Raw genomic sequence first — 26,905 nt, forward strand, 5'->3', positions numbered from 1 at the left:
TGTCAGACTGCCTGACCCTGGCGTGCAGTTTGACGGACCACCAAGCGCTCCCTAACAGCTCTGTAGAGCATATGTGGCCATGGACCGAGCAAATAAATATTTTTATTCTGTGAAAAAAAATTTAAAAATCTATTTCCAAAACTTTGTTTTCTTGGTCCATGTTTTGGCAGAGAGCAGGTCGTTAGCCTGCAGGTCAGGCGGTCTGACGAACAGCAGCAAGGCGTGTGAGCGTGCCCTGTAGGCATCCTTGGCCAGTGACATCCTTGACAGTGATTTTATGTAAGCAAACTAGTCTGCGAACGCGGCAAGTTTGAATAATCATGTTAAAAACTTCGCCAATTATGCGCTAAAAAGCATATTTCACACATTTTTTATGAACTTATTGCGTTTTTTGTCTGAATTTGATCAAAGATCTCTTGCGTGCACCAGACCTAATTTCGCGAATTTTGATTGAGTTTCTCCTCATAGTGATATGGATAGTGACCAAATTAAATTTGAAAATTAAAGAAAAGGGAAAATGGTTACATTTTTTTCTTTGAAACGCTGAAATTGTAATTCTACAAGAAAGTCTGATGAAATGAAGTAATTGAATAATTCATTCAAATTAAACGCCAAAAAATATACATATAACTTACCATCAAAGATTCATAAATCTTTGCATGACTATGTTATCAGGCACGATCTTGCTTCATTCACGCACAGTAATTTTTATCACACCCAGAGTGCGTATAAAGTTACATCAGTTGCAATGATAAGAAATCAAAGGTTTGTTATTAGAGAAGACCAGCGTGTCGGCAATATGTTGAGACAAAGAATACACCACTTTTCCAGACGGATCTATTACTTCCTTCGGGATTTCTAACTACGCGCATCTAAAATAGTGAGTAAACTACGGTACATACCATAGTCATAATACAGTAAATATTATCTTTCTGTGTGGCCTCTGAATGAAATAGTGAAAATCATTACTCAGCTCAGAAACTCAATCACAAGTCAGAATCTGTGTAAATATTTTTATAGAAATTCAAAATATCAACCTCATACTAATCATCTTAAGTATCCAAAATATAGTTTGTTTCTCTAAAATATAATGTTCCTACCCCTGCTCTTTGTTTTATACTGAGATGTTAATATGACGCGAGATGGTCTAATCAACCATTCAAACGATCAAGGTGCTGTGTTTACATTGCAAAATTAAAACCTAACCTCTAGATTACCTCCTATGATCTATTCACTGATTTTATTAGTTTGACTATAATTATTACAACCATCTCGTTTCTCGTTACCAAATAGCTCAAATAATACCAATGAATATTATAAGTCTCTCAGTTTTAAGAATAGCATTTGAAGCCAAATTTCCAGTATTTAACTGCTCATAAATTCGAAAAACTACCGAGCATCCGTCTAATGTATGCGATAAAAACAAAATTTACTCTCTGCAACAAATTAAAGTGATAAACATTACCATATCGCAAATATTATATCTCTTATCTCTATAAGTTCATCTCGATTTTTGCCACTAAAACGTGAGCATAAGTACGAATTGCAAGATGTCCGTTCAATATGAATGTGTGCACGAATAATAGCAATTGAATTGAGACTTAAAAATATATTTTCCTCTCTAACATGCGGTCATGAATACTATGAAAAAGTGCGAAACTCCATTGCGATATATTGAAACTTCCAATGTTTACGTATATTTTTTAAGAAAACATGTCATTTCATGAAAACGGGTTATTTAAGGCACATGTCTCTCTAATATTTCTGTTATTTGCTCCTCAAACATCAATCTCAGTCCACAGATCGAATAATTTTTCCAATGGGGCGTAACGTGTACGCCATTAAATAATACACTTTTTGATTATATTTTGGCGGTAAAAATTGGTATTTCTCGCTTGGTTTTTTTCCCATTCATTTTAACCATTCGCTTCTTTTCATTTTGTCCTAACAGTTTTATCCCGTCATAAAAATGACTGCTAAATCGGGCATAAATCGGGTTGCACTATTTTTGACCGTTATCATGATTAATCAAAATTATGGCGTCACACGTGCAACCGTAGCGGAGGAAAATCAAACTCACCACTCAAAAGAGATACATCCGAGTGCCGTCTCAAATCCTGAATCATCGAATAAAATCAGATTTTCAACGGAACGTCACCCTCAGGTTCAGTAATTTTAGTTTCCAAACTTTTTATCTTGTTTTAAATTTCTAAGAAATAAGTCAGGAGAAAAATTGGATTTTAAATAGCCAGAGACAAAATATCCGTAATAGGTACAGGGGTACAGGGCTTGCAAGTCAACACCTTTTTATGGTGCCTAAACTTTTATCTCGAGGAATATATCTGTGTCCGCTCAATAACAGGTGAGCTAGGAAATTTTTTGGGAAAATATGAAAAAAAAACCCGGCAAAATTTCTTCGCAAACTGCTCAATTGATAGGAATCAGTCATCATCATTGAGATGTAAAATAAAAATACCAACGTATGAATTTGAGAAAAAAAGCACCTGCTGCTGCGATGTTGAATGGAATCCTCTGAGATCAGCTAATTTTGAAGAACAAAAAGGGGAGGATTCACAAAACTGCAGTTAAAATTATTTCACATAACGTACGGATGTGAAATTTGGTAGTTGAGGAAACGAAAACTAGATGTGCTAAGAGTAACGGAAATGGATTTTAAGAGAAGGTAGGTAGGAATTTTCAGGAAAGATCGGGTCCAAAATGATAGAGTGCGTCAGGTCATGAAAGTCGAAAATGACATCGTGTTCGAAGGTGGCGACAGGGGGTCTTGAATGAAATAAGGGAGTGTCAACTCCCTGACGGGTTGTGAGAAGATCGAGTACTGTGGCGGTTAGGCGTCGCAGAGCGCCAGAGAGTGCTCTGAAAGCAACTCTCTTGTATTTATAAATTTTAACCAATATCAATCTAATTTTTCAGGATCTCGTCCCACCAAGCACGGATTTTTCCGAAGTCCGGAACAGCAAAGCCTTCGTTGACAAGACATTTTTCCTCTACGAATGGCTTACACACCGACCGAAACACTGGTATGTCACGGCACCTCCCGGTTTTGGCAAAACCACCTTAGCAAAAATGGCTGTCCAATTCCTAAACGCATCCTTCGAAATTGTGAACGGGACAGCAAAGTTCCATGACAAGCACAAGACAGCCACCTACGAACTCTTTAAAGGCACGAACATCTTTGAGATAAAAGAGTTCTTTGACGAGCACTTCCAGAACTACGCTGTTGTGTATGTCGACCTAGCTCCTCTGAGCTCTACTACTCAAGCAGTTTTCAGACGAGACGATGACTTCACCGTACAAGACTTCCATGGAAACTTCAAGACGGTGATAAAGGGAATGATGAACTTTTATCCATCCCTTCTCCACCATAAGGAGATGGCAGACTCTGAGAGAAGAAGTTTTAAGGGGTATCTGATGGACGGAAAGGACACGCCAATGACCCCGGGTAAATTCTGGCAAAGTGCATATTTTTTGATGCAGCTCCTGAAAAAATGTCTGAAATTAAACGTAATTGTCATAGTGGACTCCTATGACGCATTATGCAAACCCGCTATGTTCGGTGACGTCGACCTGGTGCAACGACCATATTTAGCCTCGTACTTTATTAATTTTAGTAAGATGTTCAACAAAGATGGTATCACAACTGTTCTGTATTTAGGGTCGTTCAAAACCGTAGAGCTCATGCTACAGAAACCATCTGAAGTTTTGAGACCAAGGCAGACGTCACGCATAATAAAACACACGGCATTTTCTAGCGAAGAACGTGTTGCGAAGTTCTTCGGATTATCATCACAGGAGGTTTCGGACGTTTTGGGAAAATATTCAATGCAAGATCACTTCAAACTGGTGAATGACCTCTTGAATGGACACGCAGTGTTAGAATCGCCTCTGACTTTGTTCAATACCAGATCTGTGCTTCTTTACATTGCAAATCGCAATGCTACACTGAAAGCCATCACATCACCATTGACCAACGAGATTCTATGGACTTTTAAAAAAATGTTCGCAAATCTATTCGTCGGTAATGTTATAATTGAAAGTATATATAAAAATAAAACTGAAGTCCTCATGAGACCTAATGAGGTGTTCAGTTTTACGAGTTTTACACAATTGCAACTTATAGCAGATAATCGTGAGGGGGATGCAGGTGTTAAAGAGAGCTTCAAATTAGACAATGCTTTTTCATTTATTAGAATTTTGCAGTTTTTAGGTCTAATATCAGCAATCAGTGAAACTCGATTACCTGGCCGACACTCTGTCAATTTAAGGGTTTCTAGTCATATTGACGCTGAGCTCATGAATGAATACTTCTATGACGGCGGCTACACCCAAAAATTCTTCAGATATAACAATGTTTACAAAATGGCAATGATCAGGGCCATAGAAGGTCTCGCACCAACAGACGGATCGATCCAATCTCTGGGCAGAGCTATCCACGATATCTTCAAAGTGAAAGTTCCTGAGGCTGAATATCAGTTGAAATCTTTGATGTACGTGTTTTCAAGAGAGGTTGCAGCTGCTCACAGTCCAAACTTTATAATAGAAGGTAGGATCACAGCCCCCACGATAGAACATTCAAAATTGAATGAAAGTGGTGAATCTAGAATAATTGAAAAGATAGATATCGTATTGATAATGAAAAATAAGGGGATAGGGATCATCATAACATCCAAACTTAATACGAACGCATTGTCAGTTTTAAAAGACATGCATGATCGTAGCTTTGTTGAGGTGTTCAACTCTGATTTGCGCTTTTCAAATCTCAAAATAGAAAATAAGATGCTGGTTGGAGTCTCTGTTTCACAAGATAAATCGGTTGAAATTGCAGCGGATGTTTGGCATAAAAACATAAAATCTAGTTTGAAACGTGTCGAAGTACATCCAGGAAGGCAAATCCCATGATCTGCATTTCAAACATTATCTCAGATTCTACAAAATCTGCCAAAAAGACACATTTGTATTCTCATTTATTTATTTTTTTTCACACGCGTGTCTTATACCTGGCGAAGGCCTGAACAAGATACGTATGAAAAAAAATTCTGTAATAACTGAGACTTCTTCAGTTTCAAATATAATTTGTATTTTTGTTTTTTTATCATAAATGTAAGAAGATCCCTATACTTATCTTCATTGATAAAATGTATTAAGTCATGTTTATAGAAAAAAAAACCTCTGAAATTGAACAAAACCAAAAACATGAGATTAAGTCAGATAAGAAAAAAAGTGAAGAAAAATAAATTTTGATGACTTAAATAGCCAATAAATTGCACATTCTATACAATACTTTTAAAATTTTTATTTTTCAAACTAGTCACTCGATCCCTAGAAGGTTATAACAAAATGTTCACTCATTTTTAGAGGAGCGATGAAAGTACTTGGAGCGCATAAAATCCATCCAAGGAGGTAGACAAATCTAGGGCGCCTACATTTTTTCAATGTATGCAGCACAGACAATGATGACGTATGCAAATATGGAAATGCAGAAATCCAACGCGCCTTCATTTTTTCCGTATGCAACATGGACGTCCCTTGAGGACAAATAGTTGCATCCCAATTTTGTCATTTAGAAATCCAGTGAGCCTTTACTTCTTTTTGTATGTATCCAACTGGGCCATCTTTAAAGCTCAAAAAGGAGAGCTGATAAAGATTTTACCCACATTTTCCAACTCTCAAAATATGTATGCCAGACGACTGAGTGTTGGAGCATTTTGAGGTATGTCCCCATTGCATAACTGGATCTAGTTACACATACGTCAAATGTCTCGATAATATTCCATAATCATGCGTAGTCATCGTCGACATGATAAGGACTTAAAAATGCATCTCTTCACGAAAAACAAAAAAAGCACCGGCACGCTGGGGGTACTGAGAGTGCCTCGCTCTCGTGTGAATCCATTTTTTTAGTGAATTTGTGATTCTGGGCAAGATTTTGACGGTAGTCGTTATATTTTATTAATCATATGTATAAGTTCTTGATGTGATAATCTAATTCATCACTTCCAATAGGGTAAGTAAATCACACGATCATGAAAATGAATACTTCAAAAAGAAGGGTCAAATACTTAATATCTAATCTTGTGTCATGAATGCAAAAAAAAGTTGGCTTTTTTCAAAGAATAAATAAAAATTGTAGGAAAAATGCAACATTAGCCACCCCTATATGTTGATTGTACCAAAAGAATATAAATCTAACTGCAAAGGTAGGACAGGCAACACTCGGCGATCCACAGAAATTCACAAATAATTTAAGCTTGAAAATCTAACCTTAAAGGCACTTGAGAGTGTCGCTGTCGATTATGTGGCTTACATTTTGCAATGAGAAACCACCGTCTCTGGCTCTCCCATAAAATCACATATCTGCATGTGGATACCAATGGCATGTTTATTGTTTCTAAAATGGGCTAGAAATAGTGGTTCCTTATTGCAAAATATAATCCACTTATTGCTAAAAATTAAAACTGAATATGTGCGCGTAATCACATTATCAGGCATCAAGAATGCGTCCTCGGCTACCTAAAAAATTGAGGGCAAAATGTTTAAAGTCAATGATGATTCACCCTCAAAAAACAAAATCAATCTCTTTTCTCTCTTTCTTACAGAAGCTGGACTACAGGTATTGTGAAACCGCCATGCGCCAGTGACAGCAAGATTAGAAATGAAGCTGAATATATTGTTTTCGTGCATTTTTGGTATTGGTCCGGCTTCTTTCCTCGCACGTGCAGACTGGGTGGACGAGCAAAAAAAACATGCGGAAACTAATTTGGACGCAAATAATAAGCCTTCCTGGTCACAAGCAGAATATCACACACCAAATGTAAGTAAAAGCCGAACAAAGAGTTTTAGCCCTTTTTAAGACGAGATAGGTCGAAAAATTGGGGGAAAAAATGGATGGCGTGATTTAAAGATGATCTCTATGTCTTAATTTATTAAGCAACATAATCATTTGAAATTTCGATCAATTTGACTTTGTGCCTGTCAATTAAGCACGAGTGACACAACATAATCTTTTGAGTATTCAAAAAATTTACGCACATTTTGATCACGTGTTTCAGGATCTGTTCCTGGAATTCTCCGAAATTCGAAACAGCAGAGCATTTATTGACAAGACATTTTTCCTTCACGAATGGCTGACCCACCGGCCAAAGCACTGGTATGTGACCGCACCCCCTGGCTTCGGCAAAACGGCATTGGCAAAAATGGCCGTGCAATTTCTAAACGCCTCCGCCGAAATCGTCGATGGCGTAGAAAAGTTTCATGATAGGCACAAGACGGCCGTTTACGAGCTCTTTCAAGGCACCAACATATTTGAAATGAAAGAATTTTTCGACCAGCACTTCCAGAACTATGCTGTCATATACGTCGACCTAGCTCCCTTGAGCAACACGACGGAAGCTATGTATTTGAAACAAGACGATTTCAACACGCAGGACTTCCATATATATTTCAGGTTGGTGATAAAAAAAATGATGAGCTATTACCCATCCCTTCTTTTCCATCAAAGTTTAACGGATATCGAAAGAGAACGCTTCAGAGAATATCTTGAAAACGGAATGGAGACTGCCGTTCGTCCGACTTTATTCTGGAATTGCGTTTCATTTTTGAAGGAGATGCTTAAAAAAACCTTGAAGAAGGAAGTCATTGTTATAATAGATTCCTACGACGCATTATGCAAACCTAGTATGGTTGGGGATCTTTCAAAACTACAAAGACCCTACATAGGTTCATACATCATCAACTTCAGTAAGCTGCTACTTCAAGATAGACTGGCAACCGTGCTGTATCTCGGAACGATCGACACGAGAGAATTGATGCTTCTGAAACCTTCTGACGTGGGTATGCAAACGGCACTTTCGATCACTCATACTCCCTTTTCAACCGATGAACGTCTCGCAAAGTACTTTGGACTATCCAAGCAGGAAGTTGATGATATTTTGTCCAAACATTCAATGGAGGAACATCTCGGAGTAGTTAATGATCTTTTGAACGGACATGCTGTTACAGGGTCATCTCTTACTCTGTTCAATACTAAATACGTGCTTTCGTACATTGAACATAGAAATGCTTCAACCATCGCCTTTACTATGCCTTCCACTACCGAAATTCTACATCACTACAGAAAAATTTTCTCGGTTGAGTTGATCAGCAATGTTGTGACCCCCTGTGTATACAAAATAAAACTGAGATGAAGGTATATCATTCTGAGGTAGTTAGTTTTGCGAGCTTCACAAGACTAACAATTTTGATGGGTAATATGACAGGAGTACAGAAGAATAGACCATAAGTCAAGATAATATCATGTCATTCATCAAACTCCTCCGGTTTCTGGGTCTCATATCGGTTATTGAGGAGAAAAAAGATGTTTACTACCTCAGAGCCTCGAGCCGAAGTGATGCTGAGTGTTTGAACAGCTACTTATACAGCAGTGGCAGTGTCGAGAAATTCTTCAAAATTAGCGCGCAAGACGAACTGACAATAGTTCGTGCGATGAAAGGTCTTGCAGCAACTGATGATTCAGTACAACTTTTAGGCGAGGCTATTCATAATATTATCAAAGAAAAAGTACCCGAGTCCGAATATCAGTTGAAGTCTTTGTTGTACCTGTATTCAAGGAGGGTTGCAATTCAGTACCCTGAGGACTTCGTAATGGAAGCTGAAATCGCAGCCCCTACGACGAAATATTCAGAATTTCGAGCCGGAGATGAAAGACGAATCGACGTACTTTTGCTCCAAAAGAATAAGGGAATAGGGATTATTCTGACATCTAAATTTGATGTCAATGCAACTTCTGTTTTAAAAGAAATGGTAGATTTTAAATATTCTGAAATACTCGATTCAGATCTTCGCTTTTCAAAGTTCCCGATTCAAGAGAAGATTCTGATCGGAATTTCAGTGACGCGAAATAAATCGGTGGAAATTGCCTCGGAGGTTTGGCACAATAACGGAAAAACTGTTTTAAAATATGTAAACATAACATAACGAGAGTCCTGAAACTTAATAATTGCTCCAAAATTGTTAAAAATAATTGTAAAAGATGTATTACCAATTGCACACGTATGATTTGTATATATAGGTATATAGCATGAATATATCGAATTTTATATTTTTCTACTTATTTTACTATTTTAACGCATTTCTCTCGTGAGTTTAACTATTGAGCTTAAAATCGGCTGATCACCGACCAGAATATATTTTTAGAGATGGATCGAAATATTTCTCTAAGACATGGTGGGGTGGGTCGATTAACTATTTATGAAAAATGCGACTTCCTGGGTAGTTTACCTTGAAAAACTCTTCCATTGTCTTAAACATTCCGTCCTTTGAGTTGGAAGCTTTTGCGAGAGTTTTAAGGTAAAGTTTTGTAAAATCTGAAGAGATTTCGTCTGAAATTGAGTCTAAAACCACGGAAAAAAATAATAAGCAAAATCTAGCTGATTGACTTTTCAATTCCAATCGATTCAGCCTGCGATTTTTTAATAGGTAACTAAAAATTAATATGCTTAGCACCACCCTAACCATTCATTAGGGGACTTTGAGGGTTTAAAGATCAGAAATTCAGAATCCTGTAGGTTCTATTAGCCTCTAGGACCATCTTTTTTTGAGCCTCTACATGAATTCATCGATCCAGCATATTAAAGATGAGTACGATGACAACCCCACCCCATTGCTCGCATTCATAAGCTGTATTTTGGATGGAAAATGGATTGATCTTTTAGGATCTTTTTAGGAGTTGCTTTACATTCAAATTTTCCAGATTTACTTGTTCTGAGAATATTATCTTGAATTTTTGACAAAAATCCACAATCTTTATCCTTCTGAATAAGGAAACTGAGGAAGCCCCTGCAGATCACATCCCTTCCGAAAAAACCTTAAAACAAGCTCGGCTTATAAGATGCGCTCTAGAATAACGGACCATTAGACAAGGTACGAATGAATGCATCGTGATACATTTTTTCTAATAGAAATAGCACTTATAACTTGATTTGAGTAACGAAAATATCTTCAATGCACTCTTAAGTAGAGTATTAACGTGTTCAGTTAGCACTGGTCACGGAAAATTTAAATCGCCCGCTCACGAGAACAACAATACTCTGCGTGAGTCAAATCGCGCACTACAACGGTTGTGGCAGGCTTCACAATCAAGTAATGCATCTTCCCTACCCTGTATTCTTTTAAGTTTAAACAACGTGAAACAACTAAGCCGAAGTGCCCAAATTGATGTTGCCATATTTTCATGCCGAAGAGATTATTACGCCACCGTTTAGTGCGTAGTTTGACGCACGTAAAGTTGTGTTTCTTCATGAGCGGGAGATCTGAATTCTCGCATCAAAAAAATGTCTCACTTGGGAGTGAATTTCAGAGATTTGCATTGTCCAATCCATGGCCTGCGTAGAATTTTACGTGGAAGTTATGTGTCTTAAATCTTACGTTATTGTCCGGTAACCCATTGAGCAAAAAATGTCGTACATGAAACACCCTGTATCAAAGATGTATTGATATCATGTCCTTTCTATGAATGGAACGAGCAGGAAATCTTATCAGTTAACGTTGAGTTTGTTCATTTTTTCCTGAAAAACTGAAAGTGCAGCGCCTTTCTTGTGGACTTATGCCACGCATTCGTAAACATTCGTTTTATTTAGTGGGCTCTTTTTAATTCAAAGCCAAACACTCGTTTACAAGTTATTTAATTCGTTTCACTTTCATATTTCACGATGAACAACTTGATTTTAAGTGGATTTCCAATGTGATTCATTAATTAGAGAAAAAATAGTGCAAAGTGCTAACTTAAAAAAATAAAAGGCTGATTTGGAATATGGAATATCGGAACTATGACGCGCAAAGCTAAAAGACATAGTACTGTTTTCAATGTTGGGTTTACATTATAGATCGATGTCAAATCAACCAAAATTTCGATTATTCAGCCATTATAAAATATTTAGGTAACTAGTGTTCACCTCATTGAAACCTAACCTTAATAAACGTGTTTAATCGATGAACATTTTTATTCATACATTCTAATCCTAGAGCTAAAATCAACATCTTGTGACAAACTCGTGACACACGTTTTGATCCCTATAATCGACAGCGATTCTCTGTAATTTTTACCGTATCTACTCTATTTTTTTGGAAACGAAGATGACAATCAGGATAGTCATGAAACGAATGGCACTAGTCTTAAACATGTTTATGATTGGCGGACCCTCCTCTCACGCAGATGCAAACTGGGCAGAGAGGCATAAACAACATCTAGTGGGCAGTTGGGCAGAAAAGAATGGAAGATTGCAGGAGCCAGTCTGGCCATGGAAAGGAGCTCCAAACAGAAAAACCGAGCCAAGTTCATCTTCCAAGTCTCACACAACGGACGAAATTGAAAGTCAAATGAAGCATCAGTCTCTGGTTGAGTATTTCTTAGTAGTTTAAGTTTAAGTTTAGTTTAATTTAAGTTTTGAACTTCCTTAAGATCGATCTATAGCCATAGAATATTCTATAGATACAAATTTTTAAGAGCAGCCTAAGACAATGATAACAGTGGAAAAAAAAGGATGAAAAAACGGGAAACAAGGCTAAAAATACGCAATTTATGAACCCGAGACGTTTCGACTCAAAACTGAGTCAGTCGCAAAAATCAAAATTTAAAAGAAAAAAACGATAAAAAACCTGAGCCATACATGGGGGCGACCAGGATCCAATCGTTTTTCCTCTTAAATTTGTATTGTTTCCGACTGAAAATGACTCAGTTTTGAGTCGAAAGGTCTCGGGTTCATGAATATTCTATACAGAGAGCGACATGTCTGTTGCACACATGAGATACAGCCAACTCAATTTATCTTTTTAAGTAAATTCCAAAAAATAAGTCAATCATATCAGGCACACGGATAGAATAGTCATGCGTCTCATTAACAGCACCACGTAGTAACTTTCGATTCAATTTGCTTTTTCCTTCTTTAACTTAACTTCAAATAAGTATGTAAACTTCTTTCAAAGGTAACCTCAGATGGCTAAAATATGCATGTAAAATTTGGAGAACATAAAACGGTCGAATTTTCTCCAAAAAAATGTTTTAAAAAAATTGGCGGAAAAATTTTAACTTTATGAATGGGATACAGGATAATCGAGTTTCACCATTGCCATGCTGAACGATGGAAGTTTTGAGTATTGTCTTAAGCCTCCAAAGTAATTTGATTTAGTATTGTATATGTATGCCACGGATGGAAACGCAACGACAAAATCACTTTGATTTGGTACTGACATCGGCTGGAAATTATTACTTAAACGATTTCAAAGAAAAATACGTGCAGTAATGAAGCTGAAATTTAGATACTCACGCACATAAAAGAGGAAAAAAGTGTCATCCGTTCATGTGACAATACGCAAAGCACTTACCATATTTTCATTATTCTTGCAAAGTTGGAAAGTCAATTTGCACATACTGTCCTCTTGCAAGGGAAAGAAAAATTGAAAAATCATTACCCGGTGCGCAACGCTCAAAAGGGCGTAAGTTACAATTTCAACTTTTTGGGTGTTGCGCACCGAGAAATTTTTTTTCAATTTTGCCCCCCTTTGCAGGGATAATTTGGTTAGCTCCAAACCACAAATTAAGCTTAGGTCTATCTTAAAAAATCATTTTTCAAAATTTACCTACACCCTAACCGCAGGGCTCCTTTTTACCACCGAAATTTGAGAATAGTCAAAATTCTATAAATCTATTTAATTAAACTTTTCCAGGGTCTTGTTCCATCAAGCTCAGACTTCTCCGAAATCCGACACAGCAAAGCCTTTGCAGACAAGACGGCATTCCTCTACGAGTGGCTAACGCACCGACCTAAACAATGGTACGTGACCGCACCCCCTGGCTTCGGCAAGTCCACCCTGGGGACTATGGCCGTCCAGTTTCTGAATGCCTCCGTCGAAATTGTCAATGGTGTCGAAATGTTCCACGACAAGCAAAAAACTGCTGCATACGAGCTATTCCAAGGCACGGAAATCTTCGAGATGAAAGAGTTCGTCGACAAGCACTTCCAGAACTACGCGGTTGTTTACCTAGACTTAGCTCCCTTAAGTAATACCACAGAAGCTATCTTTAAAATCGACGAAGACTTCCTATCACAGGACTTTCACAAGTACCTCAAAATGGCGATAAGAAAAATGATGAGCTATTATCCAACCCTTCACCTCCATCACAACTTGACGGCCGTGGAAAGAGCTACCCTCGAATGGTACCTTGGGGAGATGGAAACTGAGGTAACCCCAGTAAAATTTTGGAAGAGTGCATCAACGCTGGCGCGACTTCTCCGAAAATGCTTTAAAAAAGACGTCATTGTTGTAGTGGATTCTTACGATGCACTGTGCAAACCCAATATACTTGGAGATATAACCAAAATAATAGGACCATATGTAGCTTCATACATCATTAATTTCAGTAAGATGATAATCCAAGACGGGCAGTCAAGAGTTCTATATTTAGGGACATTTAAGACGATAGAGCTAATGCTGCAAAAGCCATCTGACCTACGCTTGCAGAAAAAAACCATGTATACTATTGAACATACGGATTTTTATAGTGACGAACGCATCGCGAAGTATTTCGGGCTGTCTAGACGAGAAGTTACCGATATTTTGGCGAGGTATTCAATGCTGGATCATTTCAGCGTGGTGGATGACCTATTAGACGGACACGCAGTTCTGAGGTCACCTTTGACTCTTTTCAACACGAAAGCTGTATTATCCTACATTGAAAATAAGAATGCTACACCGAGCGCTGTAACTTTCGCAGTATACCGCTGAGATCCTGAGTAAATATGGAAAACTGTTCCTCAATAAATGGATCAGTGATAAGACTACTCAGTGTATATTCAAAAATAAAACTGAGGTCATGTTTCCTCATACGGTAATGCTAAATTTTGCAAATTTTGCAAGAATGAAACAGTTACTTAACAATAATACACTTGCTATTTTTAAACAAACGTTGATGCTAGACGAGATATTATCGTTCATCCAAATGCTACAATTCCTTGGTTTAATTTCGACTATTGATGTAAGGGGTGATCTTAGCGATTTTAGAGTTTCAAGTCGTAGTGATGCTGAGCTCATGAGTGGATATTTGTGTAATAGTGGGAACGTGCAAGAGTTCTTTAAAGTTAGCGCAGAAGACGAAATTGGAATGATTCGTGCACTTAAAGGTCTCGCACCAGATAATGATTCCATGAAGAATTTAGGTGAAGCCGTCCATAAAATCGTCAGAGTAAAAGCCCCTGAGGAAGAGTATCAGCTGAAATCTTTGATGGATGTATATTCAAGGAAAGTTGCAACTTATAACAGTGAGGAATTCGGTATGGAAGCCGGTGTTACAGTCCCTGGTGCGGAGCACTTAAACGCAGAAAAAGGTGGTGAGCTTGGATCTCGAGAGAAGATAGACATTATTTTCATCAAGAAGAAAGAGGGAAGAGGAATTATTTTAACATCTAGACTTGATACTAGTGCAACCTCTGTTTTAAAGGAAATGATAGACAACGAGTACTTTAAAATTTTCGACTCAGATCCTCGCTTTTCAAAGCTCAAGATTCAGAGAGAGGACTTTAGTTGGGATTTCCGTGTCGCCAAATAAATCAGTCGAAATTGCAGCAGAAGTGTGGCACGAGAACGGAAGGACGAGTTTAAAACATGTAGTATTAAATAATTAATAGGCAGTCATTTTCTGTGATTTAGACATTAAGTTCACCATGGTTCTTCCACAAATGTCTATTAAATGTATTTTCCTGTATTTGAATATTTATTCTGTTTTCGTAGGTCGCAGCAACTGAGCTCTAATCCATCTAGAGGCATAAATTGAAAAGACCAAGGACTAATGGTTGCTGCGACAGCTCAGTCCTTAGCGTTACCATTCATAAAATCATGCACATCTAAATTATAACTAATCTTACTACTCTATAGATAAAATCAGATGAGTAAGGCTTATTCCATAGCGACCCTTCGACGAGTTGGGCCGCGAAGCGGTAAGGGGTCGCGGTCCCCTAGTAACGTTAGAAATATAGGCAAAAAGTTAATGAGTAGTTATTACATAAAAGCAGATAAAAATTGATTGACATTGAAACTTTTTCCTTAAGAGGGGACGGAAAATTTGTTTCGATCATGATCGATAAAATTGCAGAATCTTGGAGGGATTTATGATAGTAATTATTACCAAATTCTGACAGGATTAGGTTTATTATTACTTCCATAAGTTTGTGCCTTGTGTGTTTGAATGGCGTTGTGAAACAAAAAGTGTCAGTAAGGTACCCCATGAGCTCTCTTTGTTTTTCTGTCACGATTTCAAACGCCGCACCTCAACTCCGAATTCAGCTTTTTATTTAGTTCATTTTTTATTTTTTTATAAAAAATATTTATGGCCAGGTATATGTATGCTCTCTGGAATCGGATACAACGCATTTATTTATCTTTACATATAAATTGGACTGCATTTTGCAATTTGGAACTATAAATTCTGCCTCGCCTGAAAAAACACTTATGTGCATAGGGAAACTAATGACACATACGTTGATTTTTAACCGGGCCAGAATTTATAGCTCCAAATTGCAAAATACAGTCCAATTTATGTATCTAGAAAAATAAAAATGGTGAACTTTTTAATGCTGCTTTTGCAACTTTCAATAAAGTTATACCTGGTGGTAGAGATTTGAATGACCTTTTCGAGTGAAATAATGCAAAAGGTGTTACCTTTTTCCCTCTGAGACGCCGACGTTTTAATTCTGCCCTATATCTTGACGAATTGGAAATTTCGGCACTTTCCCCCGAACTTAGCACTAAAAAATACATCAAGTTACGGCTGACTATATGACGTCACTACATATTTGCAAGGCTGTGTCATCAGATATGACCTTGTCCCTGTTACAAATAGATGTTTTCTTATCACACTCAAAAGGTCACATTCAAATAGTTGCATCAATTGAAACTGAGTTGATAAGAAATTAAAGTTTTGTTGTCATACGGAAACTACAGCACGTCCACAATATGCCGAGACAGAGAATAAGCTCGCTTTTTGCTGGGCACTTCCATTACGTTCATGGGGATTTCTGATCAAAATCTCATCCAAAATCGTAAGTAAATACATAAATACTAAACATAGTGAATTTTCTCTTTTGTGTGTGGCATCTGAATGAAATACTGAAAGTCATAAATGTATACCAAGAAAATCAATCATGGATGAAGAATCCTTGAAAGTGGTTCGATAAAATTTCAAAACAACAACCTCATACTACGTATCTCGGATGCTCAAAATAAAAACGGCCCCCTCTCTGCCATTTACTTCCTATCAAGATACAAAATTTAATGCGATTATGGTCTGATTAAACTATTAGCACCAACACGGTAGCGCGTTCATATTGCAACGTAAGAACCTAACCTCTAAATTGCTTTCCATGCTTCATGTTATCATTTTATTGATTTCTTTATGGAAATGACTTCAAATTGTTTCTTGATACCACATTTCTCACATAATAACAGCAATAAATTATTACGTCCTGTTTGAGAGAAGTACACGTGGATACCTTCACCAATCTTTTACTGCTCATAATTTTGAAAAAAAAATCTGTCAGTCTCTAGCGCATATTCATGAATAAAGTAGAAAAGAGCAAAACTCTATGAAGATGTATTAGAATTCCCGCAATATTTAAATATTTTATTTTAAATATTTGTTTCGGATAACTAGAGAACTGGCCATACTAAAATCTTGCTATTCTTGCAATTTGCTCTCCCCACCTCGAAAAAAATTTTCAGAAAATTTTTAGATAAAAATGTCTAGTAAAAAATGATGATGAACGGAAATTTGAGATGTTTTATTGCTGATAAAAGTCAAGTCAATGTAATGTCGGGCCGTTAGTAATAGTGAACCAGAGGTGCGTTCCTTTTAACCCTACCCATTGATACACTGTTCTCGTATATAAAACATCAAATCCATCGCAAAGCATGAAAGTCAACTAAGAAACAATATTAGATGGCATGCACATTACGCGTGTAGATTTCTGCCACATAATATAATTTTCATGGCATACTTTAACACGCAACTCAGTATGTTTTGATATAGGTCGACTAATACTCCTCCATCTTATTTCCTTTTCATTAATTGATATACTCATGCATATTTTTTACTTTGTCTCAGCAGTCCGATTACGTTTTAGAATGACTGCTGGATTGTGGTTGAGGCAACTGATGCTGTTTTTTTCCGTTATCCTGATTTGCCAACTTTATGATGTCGTGCACGCAGACTTGGCAGAGGAACAACAAAATCACACTGCAAAAAAGACAGATTCAAGTTCCGTTTCAAATGCTAAAAAATCGGATGAGAGAAAACATCCAACGAAGCAACACCCCCAGGTTAAATACATTTGCTTCCCATGCTTGTTGTCCTTTTCTAAAATAGAGAATTTGCACGCAAATTTATAATTGCTTCATCCGATAGTGCTTGAAGAGCCAATTTTTCAGTACTTTCTTTATTTCTTTCTGAAATGGGAAATAGTATAAATATAGGTATAAAAGTGAAGAAACGCACCGCCTACACAGAGGCGCCATCTGGCATTTCCCATTATTATGACACGTATGCTGAGAAATCTGTTGTATAGACAAGAAATAGTTTGCTGCAAACTCTTCAGCAATCTGCTCTACGTGACATGAGTCATTATTATGTCCATTACGATATAAAATAAAAAGACATAAGGAAAAAAATAATATTCATTCGATTGTGACTGTAAGTGAGTCAAAGAAATAATGGATGGAATGAGAGTTTACTGCGTTTCTACTTTAGACGTAAGTTATATAGAAGTAAAATTTTGTTATTCAAACTATTTCCTAATTGGACCGAGTTAAACAGAAAGGAACCAAGCCACATCAGCTATTGCCAAATTTAATTGGGCAATTTAATTTTTTAACTGGAAACGGTAGTGCAGATTTTCATGCAAATTTCAGTGAATTTTCTCCATAGTACGAGGCAAATTCCTTATCATTTTCACAGAAATCCGCACAAACATGCTTTTATAAAAAATTGAATTGCCCAGTTAATTTTGGCAACAACTGATGTGGCTTGGTTCCTTTCTGTTAAACTCGGTCCAATTATTCAACTTGTTTTAATAAGTCTACTGAACGCTTGACTATATTTTCTGGCCTTTTTGATAAGAAAAACTTCAATTTTTTTATCTAAGCCTTGAGTAAAATAGCAACATGTTTGGTGGATTTACCTAAAAATCTGACAGATTTTCCAAAAGACCCGTGTTTCCGATTTTAGAAAAAAAATATTACTTTCTACGGTAATATTTTTGCATAATTTCTTATGACCGTGGGAGGTTCAGGAATATGCAGTCAGCAATGGATTGCTGATAATGAAATGCAGTTCTTTACATGTAAATTTCAACCTTCATCAATCTAATTTTTCAGGTTTATGTCTCATCAAGCTCAAACTTTTCCGAAGTCCGGCACAGTCCAGCCTTCGTGGACAAAACATTGTTCCTCCGCGAATGGCTCGTACGCCGACCGAAATACTGGTTCGTTACAGCACCCCCTGGCTTTGGAAAGTCCACCCTTGCAACGATGGCCGTCCAATTTTTGAATGCATCCTACGAAATTGTCAACGGAACGACAAAGTATAACGACAAGTATGAGACACCCGCCTACGAGCTCTTCCGAGACACAAATATCTTCGAAATGAAAGAGTTCTGCGACGAGCACTTCCAAAACCACGCTGTCATATTCTTGGACCTCGCCCCTTTGAGTACCACTACTCAGGCTACTTTCAAGAAAGTAGAGGACTTCAACTCACAGGACTTCCACAAGAACTTTAAAATAGTGATTAAGAAAATGATGAGCTATTATCCATCTCTCCTCCACCACAAGAAAATGACGAACTATGAAAGGAAAAGCTTTGAGAGGTACCTGGCAGAAGGAATAGACACTCCAGTTGGCCCCGGTAAAATCTGGCAGAGTGCATACTTTCTGATGCAGCTCCTGAGGAAATGCGTGAAGAAAAATGTAGTTGTCGTCGTCGACTCTTATGATGCCCTATGCATACCCTCCATGTTCGGTGAAACATCTTTGGTGTCACCGACCATACTTTAGCTTCGTACATAATTAATTTCAGTAGGTTGTTATTGAAAGACGGACTCTCAACCGTTCTGTATTTAGGGTCGTTCAACACGGTGGAACTAATGCTGAGAAAGCCATCCGTACTATTGAGACTAACACCAACATCACACACGATTGTGCATACAAAATTCTTCAGCACAGAACGCGTTGCTAAGTACTTCGGTCTATCGGCACGAGAAGTTATGCAGGTACTAAAAAATTATTCTATGCAAGACGACTTTACTTTGGTAAACAACCTGCTGAATGGACACGCAGTTTTAGAGTCACCCCTCACTTTGTTCAACACTAGATCTGTGCTATTGTACATTGCAAATCGAAATGCTACACCCAGCGCTGTTACATTGCCACTGACCTCCGAAATCATCCACAAGTATAGAAAAGTTTTCGCTTTGCAGTTTGTTGGTAATGTTGTAAATGAGATTATTTTTAAAGGTTAATCTGAGGTAACACTAAAACCTCCAAAGCAGTTGAGTTTTACGAGTTTTACGATACTGAAATGTTTTGCGATCGATTCTTCAACGAACGGCGACAAACATGATCTTTAAGTTAGAGCACTCATTATCCTTCATCAAAATTCTGCAATCTCTAGGTGTGCTATCAGTCATCCATGAAAGCCGGGTGTCTCGTCGACATGCCATCAATTTACGGGCCTCCAGTCTTAGTGACACTGAGCTTCTGAATGAATACTTTTACTATAGTGGATACACACAAAAATTCTTCAACATAAGCGCTGAGAATGATTTGGCGATGATGAGTGCTATAGAAAATCTCTCACCAACAAACGAGTCGATCCAGTCTTTAGCTGAAGCCATTCGTAATATCGTCAAAGAAAAAGCTCCTGAGACTGAATCTCAGCTGAAAGCTTTAATTTACGTGTTTTCGAGGAAGACTGCAACTCAACACGGTGTCAACTTCACGCTAGAATCAAGAGTTGCGATCCCTACCACGGAAAATCCAAAATCAAACGAAAGTGGTAAACCGAGACCGAAGAGTAGGATAGACATAATTTTGCTCATGAAGAATAAGGGAATAGGCATTATTATGACATCCAAGTTTAATACAAATGCAACCTCTGTTTTAAAGAGAGATGAGCAATGATAGATATTTTGACTTATTTGACTTAGATTGCCGTTTTTCAAATCTTACAATAAAAAAAATGATACTGATTGGAATTTCTGTATCAAGGGATAAATCGGTGGAAATTGCAGCAGACGCGTGGTGCCAGAACGAAAAAACCAGTTTGAAACACGTCTTATTGAATGACGCGAGTCTCCTGTGATGCACACCTTAAACATGCATTTTTTTCGAGAAGGATTTTCAAAAGACACATTTTCTTCCATTGATATTTTTGGTACTACTTATTTCCATGCCTTCAACCATTTAACCTCACACAGACAAAGGTCTTAGTAAAATTAAAGTGAAAAAGAAAATGTACAAATATTTTTATTCAACTAGTTTTTAATAAAAGTTATATAAATTGTTAAACTTTTTTTCCATTCTGAGGTTAGAAAACCCGTCATATCTCGTCGGCCACCTAACTTATCAATTTTCTAATGACGCTTAGGCATATAATAATAGTTTTAAGGGCAAAAAAAAGTATACGGCCTCCGTTTTTTTTATTCGTTCAAATGTCAACCAAATTTTTTTTAAAAAAATGGAGATTTGGAAAATTTCACAAATATTTTGCAGACGAGAATATGGTCTGATCACCTTGAATTTTTTTAGCAAAAACCTACGCTATCTGGTGTGAATTCAGTCGAATTTTGGCTCACTTTGGTTGAAAACGTGGAACATATGAAAGAAACGTTAAACACATTGAAAACCGCCCAAAAAATGGTTACTTTGGGGAGGGCAGTGGGAGGGGGAGGCGGGTGCGGCTAGCTAACCAAAATAGGTCAAAATCTTAGTTTTAGGACCTCTTCGAATACTTGAGATGGTTAAAATCAAAATCCGTACGTAGGGGCATTAGGCATGCTTACCCTGGGGTATCCTTTGGAAATATGAATCTTGATGCTCCTATTGGATAAAATAACAAGATACCAAAATTTAAAAAAATGGGGTTAGTTGAGTGACAGTTCCTGGATGGTTTTGCTTGTCCAGATGAGACATTTTGTCCGGTATCTTTACCACCTTCAGAGCCTTCCTGCGGCTGAGCGACAGAGCTCCGATCTTTCGAACCTTCGGTTTTCAGAATCAGGATGGAAAGTTATATGTGGAAAAGTGAGGTCATTTTCTCAATATTCTTCGCCACCTTCAGAGACGTACTGCGACTGAAAGCAACAGTTCCGGTTTTGCAGACCTAAGTCCCCGGAATGAGGATGAAAAGTTCTGTCGATTTTCAAAAATTCATCCATTTCCAAGAGGGGCAAATGACGCCGACCTTCCAGCCTGTTCAGTTAGAATCAGCAAAAAAACGAAAAAATTACAAGAGCATTTCTGAATTAGGCAAGCAGTTTCCATTGAGATTTGTCCGACTAAATGCGATTCAATACATCATGAATGTTCTATGAGCGATTGAAAGACCCTACGAGGTAGTATCAAGTTTTGTACAATATTTTAACTCCGTGTGGGCGGTGAAGTATCACTCGAAACTGAAGGCGTTTCTAACTGGTGACAATAGAATGCCGAATAGCTCACAATAAGTCCATTCGAGAACAAGGCAAACAATTTAGCGCGCCTACATTTTTTAAGGTATGCAATATGGCTATCCTCAGAGGACGAATAGTTGTATCTAGGCGTTATACCATCGAGACATCAGTCTCTCCCTCTACTCTCTCATTGGGTGTTTGACGCTAGTAATTCCCGAGCGCGAACATCTGTGTTTACGGATTTCGACTGGAAAACTCTCGGCAAAAGTAAAATGTTGGGATCTGCCCTGCTGTATAATTGCCTCTAAATACAGAAGTCATGGAAACGTTGATGTGTAAAAAACATTGGACGTGTCGTCAGCTAAGTTGGCACTTGTTTACATTCATCCTGTAAGCAATCGCGATGCAATCGTCCAATGGCGATGGAGGATTGACCGCGGCCCGATCGTAAGCGTGGTCAATCCTCGATCCCTATTGGACGACTGCATCGCGGTCGCTTGCAAAGGAAATGTAAACAAGTGCCCACTCAGCTGACGACACATCTAAACATATGGCCCGAGCTGTGAGTAACAGGATGGTAGAGAAAAGCTGAGTCCATACAGTTCAGCGGGAAATCAAGGCCGAAAAATCCCAAAAATTATCATAAGATTCAAATATTTAACTCAAATTAATATCAGCGCTCCCCCATTGATCTTGCTTTGGTATTTATCAGAGTTCTTTGGAATCTAATGAAAATAATTGGCATTTTATCCCTGTAGAACAGTTTAGGACCCAGCACTATTCTACCATCCTGTTAAAGCATTGGTTGAATTACTTAGTCATACGTCGAGCAGACAAAAAAGCTTATCAGTAACCACTGATTTGATAAGATTTCATGTATTCGTTTACACAACAAAAGTGCACCTGCACATCCATGGTCCTAAAGGTGTTCCCTCTTCCGGTCAAGTTTATAATTTTCCTTCGACTTTTCGTTCCAATGGCGAGACTTTAATAGTCTAAGTGTGTTTGGTGTTTGTATTTTTTTTTTTTTTTTTTTTTTGTGACGAATCAGATTATTTGCCACTCTCAAACAGATAAACAAAAACATGTGAACGAAACAAATCACTGAAAAAAACGGTGAAACTGTCGTGTACCCACTAAAGTGGCATCGTGAGTGTTAAAATTACCTTAATATTAGTTTTTTCCGGCTGTCTTAATTTCCACTTATAAATATGCTTAGTCACTGACATCCTATCTAACTAAAAACCTATCTGACTAGACACTAAAACCTAACCTCAAAAATATGTCATACGGATGGTATATTTTTTCACATTTCTTCCACAGGTATTCACAAAAATCAGTTCTGACAAATTTTACTCCAATTCGTTTATCCACCACCAGCCTTTCAAAAATCAGCAAACAGAATTGTCATTTGCCCATGAACGTTCAAAATAACTACGCATTACAAACATTTGAAATATTCTGAACAGGAATTTTGCAAAAATCATCAATTAACTTGGAAAATTAAAACTTAAGTGAGGCATCAAACAAACATGATAATGGAATTTTAAATGCAGATCATTCTGGTAGTTGAATGTTGTCATATTATTTGATGTGAATATATTCAGAACATACCCCACACATACTGTAATTGCGCAACCCTAAAGAGATATATACCCTCCTTGAGATTTATAGATTTCGCGTCGCTCAGAAGGTAGAGCAATTAGCTCATTTATCAAGATGCTTCCAGATTTTTAACTAAATTTTACGAGGTGAATTTTCGTGCTATTCCAGTGATAGGATAAACATATACGGAAAAACACTTTGGCATGCAATATGTTGACAGTATTACTCGTCTTTTTTACATTTTTAACTCCACTTCCATTTTATTTTGTTGTGAATGAACTTATTTTTAGAATTGAGGACTGCAAGAGAAGACATGAAGTTGTTGACGACACTTTGGTCGGTTTTTTTGATCGGCCTATCCTTTTCTTTCGCTCTCGCAGAATGGGCGAACGAGGAAGCAAAGAAATTAGCAGCTAGTTTGGACGCATCAAATAATGATAAGTTGCACGAGTCAATCTGGCCACGAGCAGATGCGAAAGGGACAGAAAAACATACGGATTCAAAATCTTACACGTCGGATGAAAGTGAATTTCGAATGAAGCATCATTCACCGGTTAAGTACCTTTTTGTTGTTATTGACTTTTCCTTTATCTGAGACCAGTATAATGCATCTTACAGGAGCTTTTTCAAAAGAGCAAAATAATTTGTTTATGATAAACACGCTCAAGCGGTATCCTTTCAGTCAACTTAATTTCACCTACTTTTTAGCTATATTTGTTAGACTACCCCACTTTCCTTCATGAACCTTCCATTGCCATCAATGATGACTTTTCAAAGACTTTGTAATCACTAATTTTTCTTGTTAAATGTGAACAAACATACTGAGTTTTTACGGTAAGAAATACAGACACATTCAGAGGCAACATACTTTGGGAGCTTTCTTGAGCGTTGGGGTTTGTCCAGAAAAACCCAGTGGCATCGTCGTATTTCTCACGAAATTTTACATGGTAATCGGTACTTAAATCGCAAATCCGTCACACATCCAAGAGCTTTATTTTGATAAATATTTGACCAGCCTTATCTATTTTTCAGGGTCTCGTCCCATCAAGCTCAGAGTTCTCCATCATCCGGAACAGCAGAGCTTTCGTCGACAAGACACTTTTCCTCCACGAGTGGCTGACCCACCGGCCAAAGCACTGGTATGTGACCGCACCCCCTGGCTTCGGCAAGTCAGCCCTGGCGAAAATGGCTGTCCAGTTCTTGAACGCCTCTTTCAGCATTTTCAATGGAATAGAAAGGGTTCACGAAAAAAATAAGACCGCTGCGTATGAACTATTTCAAGGAACCAAAATCTTTGAAATGAAAGAATTTTTCAACAAACACTTCCAGAACTATTCTGTCATATACGTTGATTTGGCTCCTTTAAGCAACACCACGGAAGGTACCTTTCGGAAAGATGACGATTTTTGTTCGCAAGACATCCACAAGTACTTCAAGATGGTAATAAAGAATATGATGAGCTATTATCCATCCCTCCTCGCCCATCAAAACTTAACATATCCGCAGAGAAAAAGCTTAAGAGAGTATCTTGAAGAAGGAATGGAGACTAGGGCGCGTCCGGCTTTATTCTGGAATAGTGTGTCATTCTTGAGAAACCTCCTCAAGAAATGCCTAAAGAAGGATGTCATCGTGATCATAGATTCATATGACGCATTATGCAAACCTAGTGCGATCGGGGAATTTGCAAAAGTATTAAGACCCTACTTAGCCTCGTACATCATCAATTTCAATAAAATGATAGTGCAAAGCATACCGAACAGAACACTTTATTTCGGAACGTTTAACACCGTTGAACTGATGCTTATGAAACCGTATAATTTAAGTAATCCAAAACCGGCAGATAGGATCAAGCATACGGCTTTCTCAACCGAGGAGCGAATTGCGAAGTATTTTGGACTCTCCCAGCGAGAAGTTACTGACATTTTGACGAAGTATTCAATGGAAGATCATCTCCAAATAGTTAATAACCTCTTGAATGGGCATGCAGTTTTACGAACACCCCTCACTCTGTTCAACACTAAACATGTCCTTTCATACATCGAGAATAGAAATTCCTCACCTAGTGCCTTTTTTATGCCATTCACTGACGAGATTCTTCATCACTATGAAAAACTGTTCACGAGTGATTGGCTCTGCAACGTTGTGACTAAGTGTATATACAAGGATAAAACCGAAATCATGCTGTCGCCTAGGCTAAAGATAAGTTTTGCGACCTTCCGAAGACTGACTGCTTCGAAAGATAATATCACAGGGTCCCACGGTAGGGAAAATCTTAGTATAGAAAGAACCACTTCATTCATCAAAATTCTACAATTTTTAGGTCTAATATCGGCTGTGCGTGACACGAACAATGTCTACGATTTTAGAGCCTCCAGTCAAAGTGATGCTGAGCTTTTGAGTAAATACTTGTACAGAAGTAATAGTATACAGAAACTTTTTAGAGTTGGCGCAGAGGATGAACTTGCAATGATTCGTGCATTTAAAGGCCTCTCGCCAAATAATGATTCAGTACAGTGTATGGGCGAAGCTATCAAGAACATTCTCACGGTAAAATTTCCTGACGCCGAATATCAACTAAAATTTTTGGTTTACGCATATGCAAGGAAGGTTGCTGCTAGGTACAATGAGGATTTTGCAATGGAGGCGGGCATTGTGGCCCCAACGATAAACAATTCAGTGTTGCAGGAGAGTTACAGACCTAGCGAGAGGATAGACTTACTTTTGGTCCAAAAGAAAATAGGGGTGGGGGTTATTCTGACATCTAAATTTGATGCCAATGTGACGGCTGCTTTGAAAGAAATGAGTGACCGCAGATACTTTGAAATACTCGATTCAGATCCTTGCTTTTCACGGTTCAAAATTGAAGATAAGATGCTGATAGGAATTTCTGTGTCGCGGAATAAATCTGTAGAAATTGCAGCAGAAGTGTGGAGCCGAAACGAAAAAACCAGTTTGCAACACGTTATATTGAATATTGCAAGTCACTGAAGCCCGAGCTTTGAGGTTTTACCCCTCCAAGCTTTTATAAAACCTATGTCAAAAATAAATTTATATTTTAATATTTGATTTTTACATTTGGTATAAATATATATATATATATATATTTGATTTTATATTTTTTGTTAAATTTTTTAAGTATATTTTCTTTCAAGAAAAAGTGAGTTTTAGGTCTCTTTAATTTAGATAAAAACATAACTCTCTTCCACGGAGAAAAAAACTTCGTGCGTGGGACCCAAAGTTGAGGTCATATGGATCTCTGAAGTTTTCGGATCACGTATCTAAAAACTTGAGGTCCAGCTGCCGAAGTTCGGGTCAGACATCTGAAGTGCTTCGATATGTACCGAAGTGCTTCGATGTCTGACCCGAACTTCGGCAGCTCGACCTCAAGTTTTCGGATGCGTGATCAGAAAACTTCAGAGATCCAAATGACCTCAACTTCGGGTCCCATGCACGAAGTTTTTTGTTTTTTTTTTCGTGTACTGAATACGTCATCACTGAATCATTGCACCTAATTATGAGCGTAATAGGTTCCGAATTATTCCGATCCGAAACAACGGAGGAAATCGAAG

At 37.7% G+C, this 26,905-nt stretch overlaps 5 protein-coding genes across 7 annotated transcripts in view; 4 read left to right on the forward strand and 1 right to left on the reverse strand.

Annotated features, from left to right (window-relative positions):
• LOC109040905 (atrial natriuretic peptide-converting enzyme) overlaps nucleotides 1-26,905 on the reverse strand; it is a 183,229-nt gene that overhangs the window by 55,482 nt on the left and 100,842 nt on the right.
• On the forward strand, nucleotides 978-9,130 carry LOC109040917 (uncharacterized). Its single transcript, XM_019057038.2, has 5 exons — nucleotides 978-992; nucleotides 1,952-2,164; nucleotides 2,935-6,025; nucleotides 6,618-6,832; nucleotides 7,071-9,130. The coding sequence occupies exons 2-3, from the start codon at nucleotides 1,970-1,972 to the stop codon at nucleotides 4,918-4,920; spliced, it is 2,181 nt and encodes a 726-aa protein (XP_018912583.2). The 5' UTR covers nucleotides 978-992; nucleotides 1,952-1,969; the 3' UTR covers nucleotides 4,921-6,025; nucleotides 6,618-6,832; nucleotides 7,071-9,130.
• Nucleotides 10,472-14,776, forward strand: LOC109040908 (uncharacterized). The gene is made up of 2 exons (XM_019057019.2): nucleotides 10,472-11,412; nucleotides 12,742-14,776. The coding sequence occupies exons 1-2, from the start codon at nucleotides 11,152-11,154 to the stop codon at nucleotides 13,798-13,800; spliced, it is 1,320 nt and encodes a 439-aa protein (XP_018912564.2). The 5' UTR covers nucleotides 10,472-11,151; the 3' UTR covers nucleotides 13,801-14,776.
• Nucleotides 17,152-19,116, forward strand: LOC109040913 (uncharacterized). Its single transcript, XM_072303511.1, has 2 exons — nucleotides 17,152-17,385; nucleotides 18,439-19,116. The coding sequence occupies exons 1-2, from the start codon at nucleotides 17,191-17,193 to the stop codon at nucleotides 19,114-19,116; spliced, it is 873 nt and encodes a 290-aa protein (XP_072159612.1). The 5' UTR covers nucleotides 17,152-17,190.
• Nucleotides 22,603-26,449, forward strand: LOC140223699 (uncharacterized). Of its 3 annotated transcripts, none has more exons than XM_072303710.1 (3): nucleotides 22,603-22,880; nucleotides 23,627-23,889; nucleotides 24,369-26,449. In XM_072303710.1, exons 2-3 carry the CDS (start codon nucleotides 23,650-23,652, stop codon nucleotides 26,322-26,324), a joined length of 2,196 nt encoding a protein of 731 aa, XP_072159811.1. In that variant the 5' UTR covers nucleotides 22,603-22,880; nucleotides 23,627-23,649; the 3' UTR covers nucleotides 26,325-26,449. The 3 variants fall into 3 exon arrangements, with proteins under 3 accessions (XP_072159811.1, XP_072159810.1, XP_018912556.2); XM_072303709.1 differs by lacking the exon at nucleotides 22,603-22,880 and adding an exon at nucleotides 22,921-23,054; XM_019057011.2 differs by lacking the exon at nucleotides 22,603-22,880 and having other exon boundaries at nucleotides 23,200-23,889.

The sequence above is a fragment of the Bemisia tabaci genome, chromosome 8 (assembly GCF_918797505.1).
Source record: "Bemisia tabaci chromosome 8, PGI_BMITA_v3".
NCBI classification, from domain to species: Eukaryota; Metazoa; Arthropoda; class Insecta; order Hemiptera; family Aleyrodidae; genus Bemisia; species Bemisia tabaci.

What these genes read in the sequence shown, in the direction of transcription:
- LOC140223699 (XM_019057011.2), top strand. Translation starts at nt 23,611, where the DNA reads ATGAACTTATTTTTAGAATTGAGGACTGCAAGAGAAGACATGAAGTTG. An exon ending in GAATGAAGCATCATTCACCG is followed by an intron (nt 23,890 to 24,368) that starts GTTAAGTACCTT and finishes TCTATTTTTCAG; the next exon opens with GGTCTCGTCCCATCAAGCTC.
- LOC109040917 (XM_019057038.2), top strand. Translation starts at nt 1,970, where the DNA reads ATGACTGCTAAATCGGGCATAAATCGGGTTGCACTATTTTTGACCGTT. An exon ending in CAACGGAACGTCACCCTCAG is followed by an intron (nt 2,165 to 2,934) that starts GTTCAGTAATTT and finishes CTAATTTTTCAG; the next exon opens with GATCTCGTCCCACCAAGCAC.
- LOC109040913 (XM_072303511.1), top strand. Translation starts at nt 17,191, where the DNA reads ATGACTGCTGGATTGTGGTTGAGGCAACTGATGCTGTTTTTTTCCGTT. An exon ending in CAACGAAGCAACACCCCCAG is followed by an intron (nt 17,386 to 18,438) that starts GTTAAATACATT and finishes CTAATTTTTCAG; the next exon opens with GTTTATGTCTCATCAAGCTC.
- LOC109040908 (XM_019057019.2), top strand. Translation starts at nt 11,152, where the DNA reads ATGACAATCAGGATAGTCATGAAACGAATGGCACTAGTCTTAAACATG. An exon ending in AAATGAAGCATCAGTCTCTG is followed by an intron (nt 11,413 to 12,741) that starts GTTGAGTATTTC and finishes AAACTTTTCCAG; the next exon opens with GGTCTTGTTCCATCAAGCTC.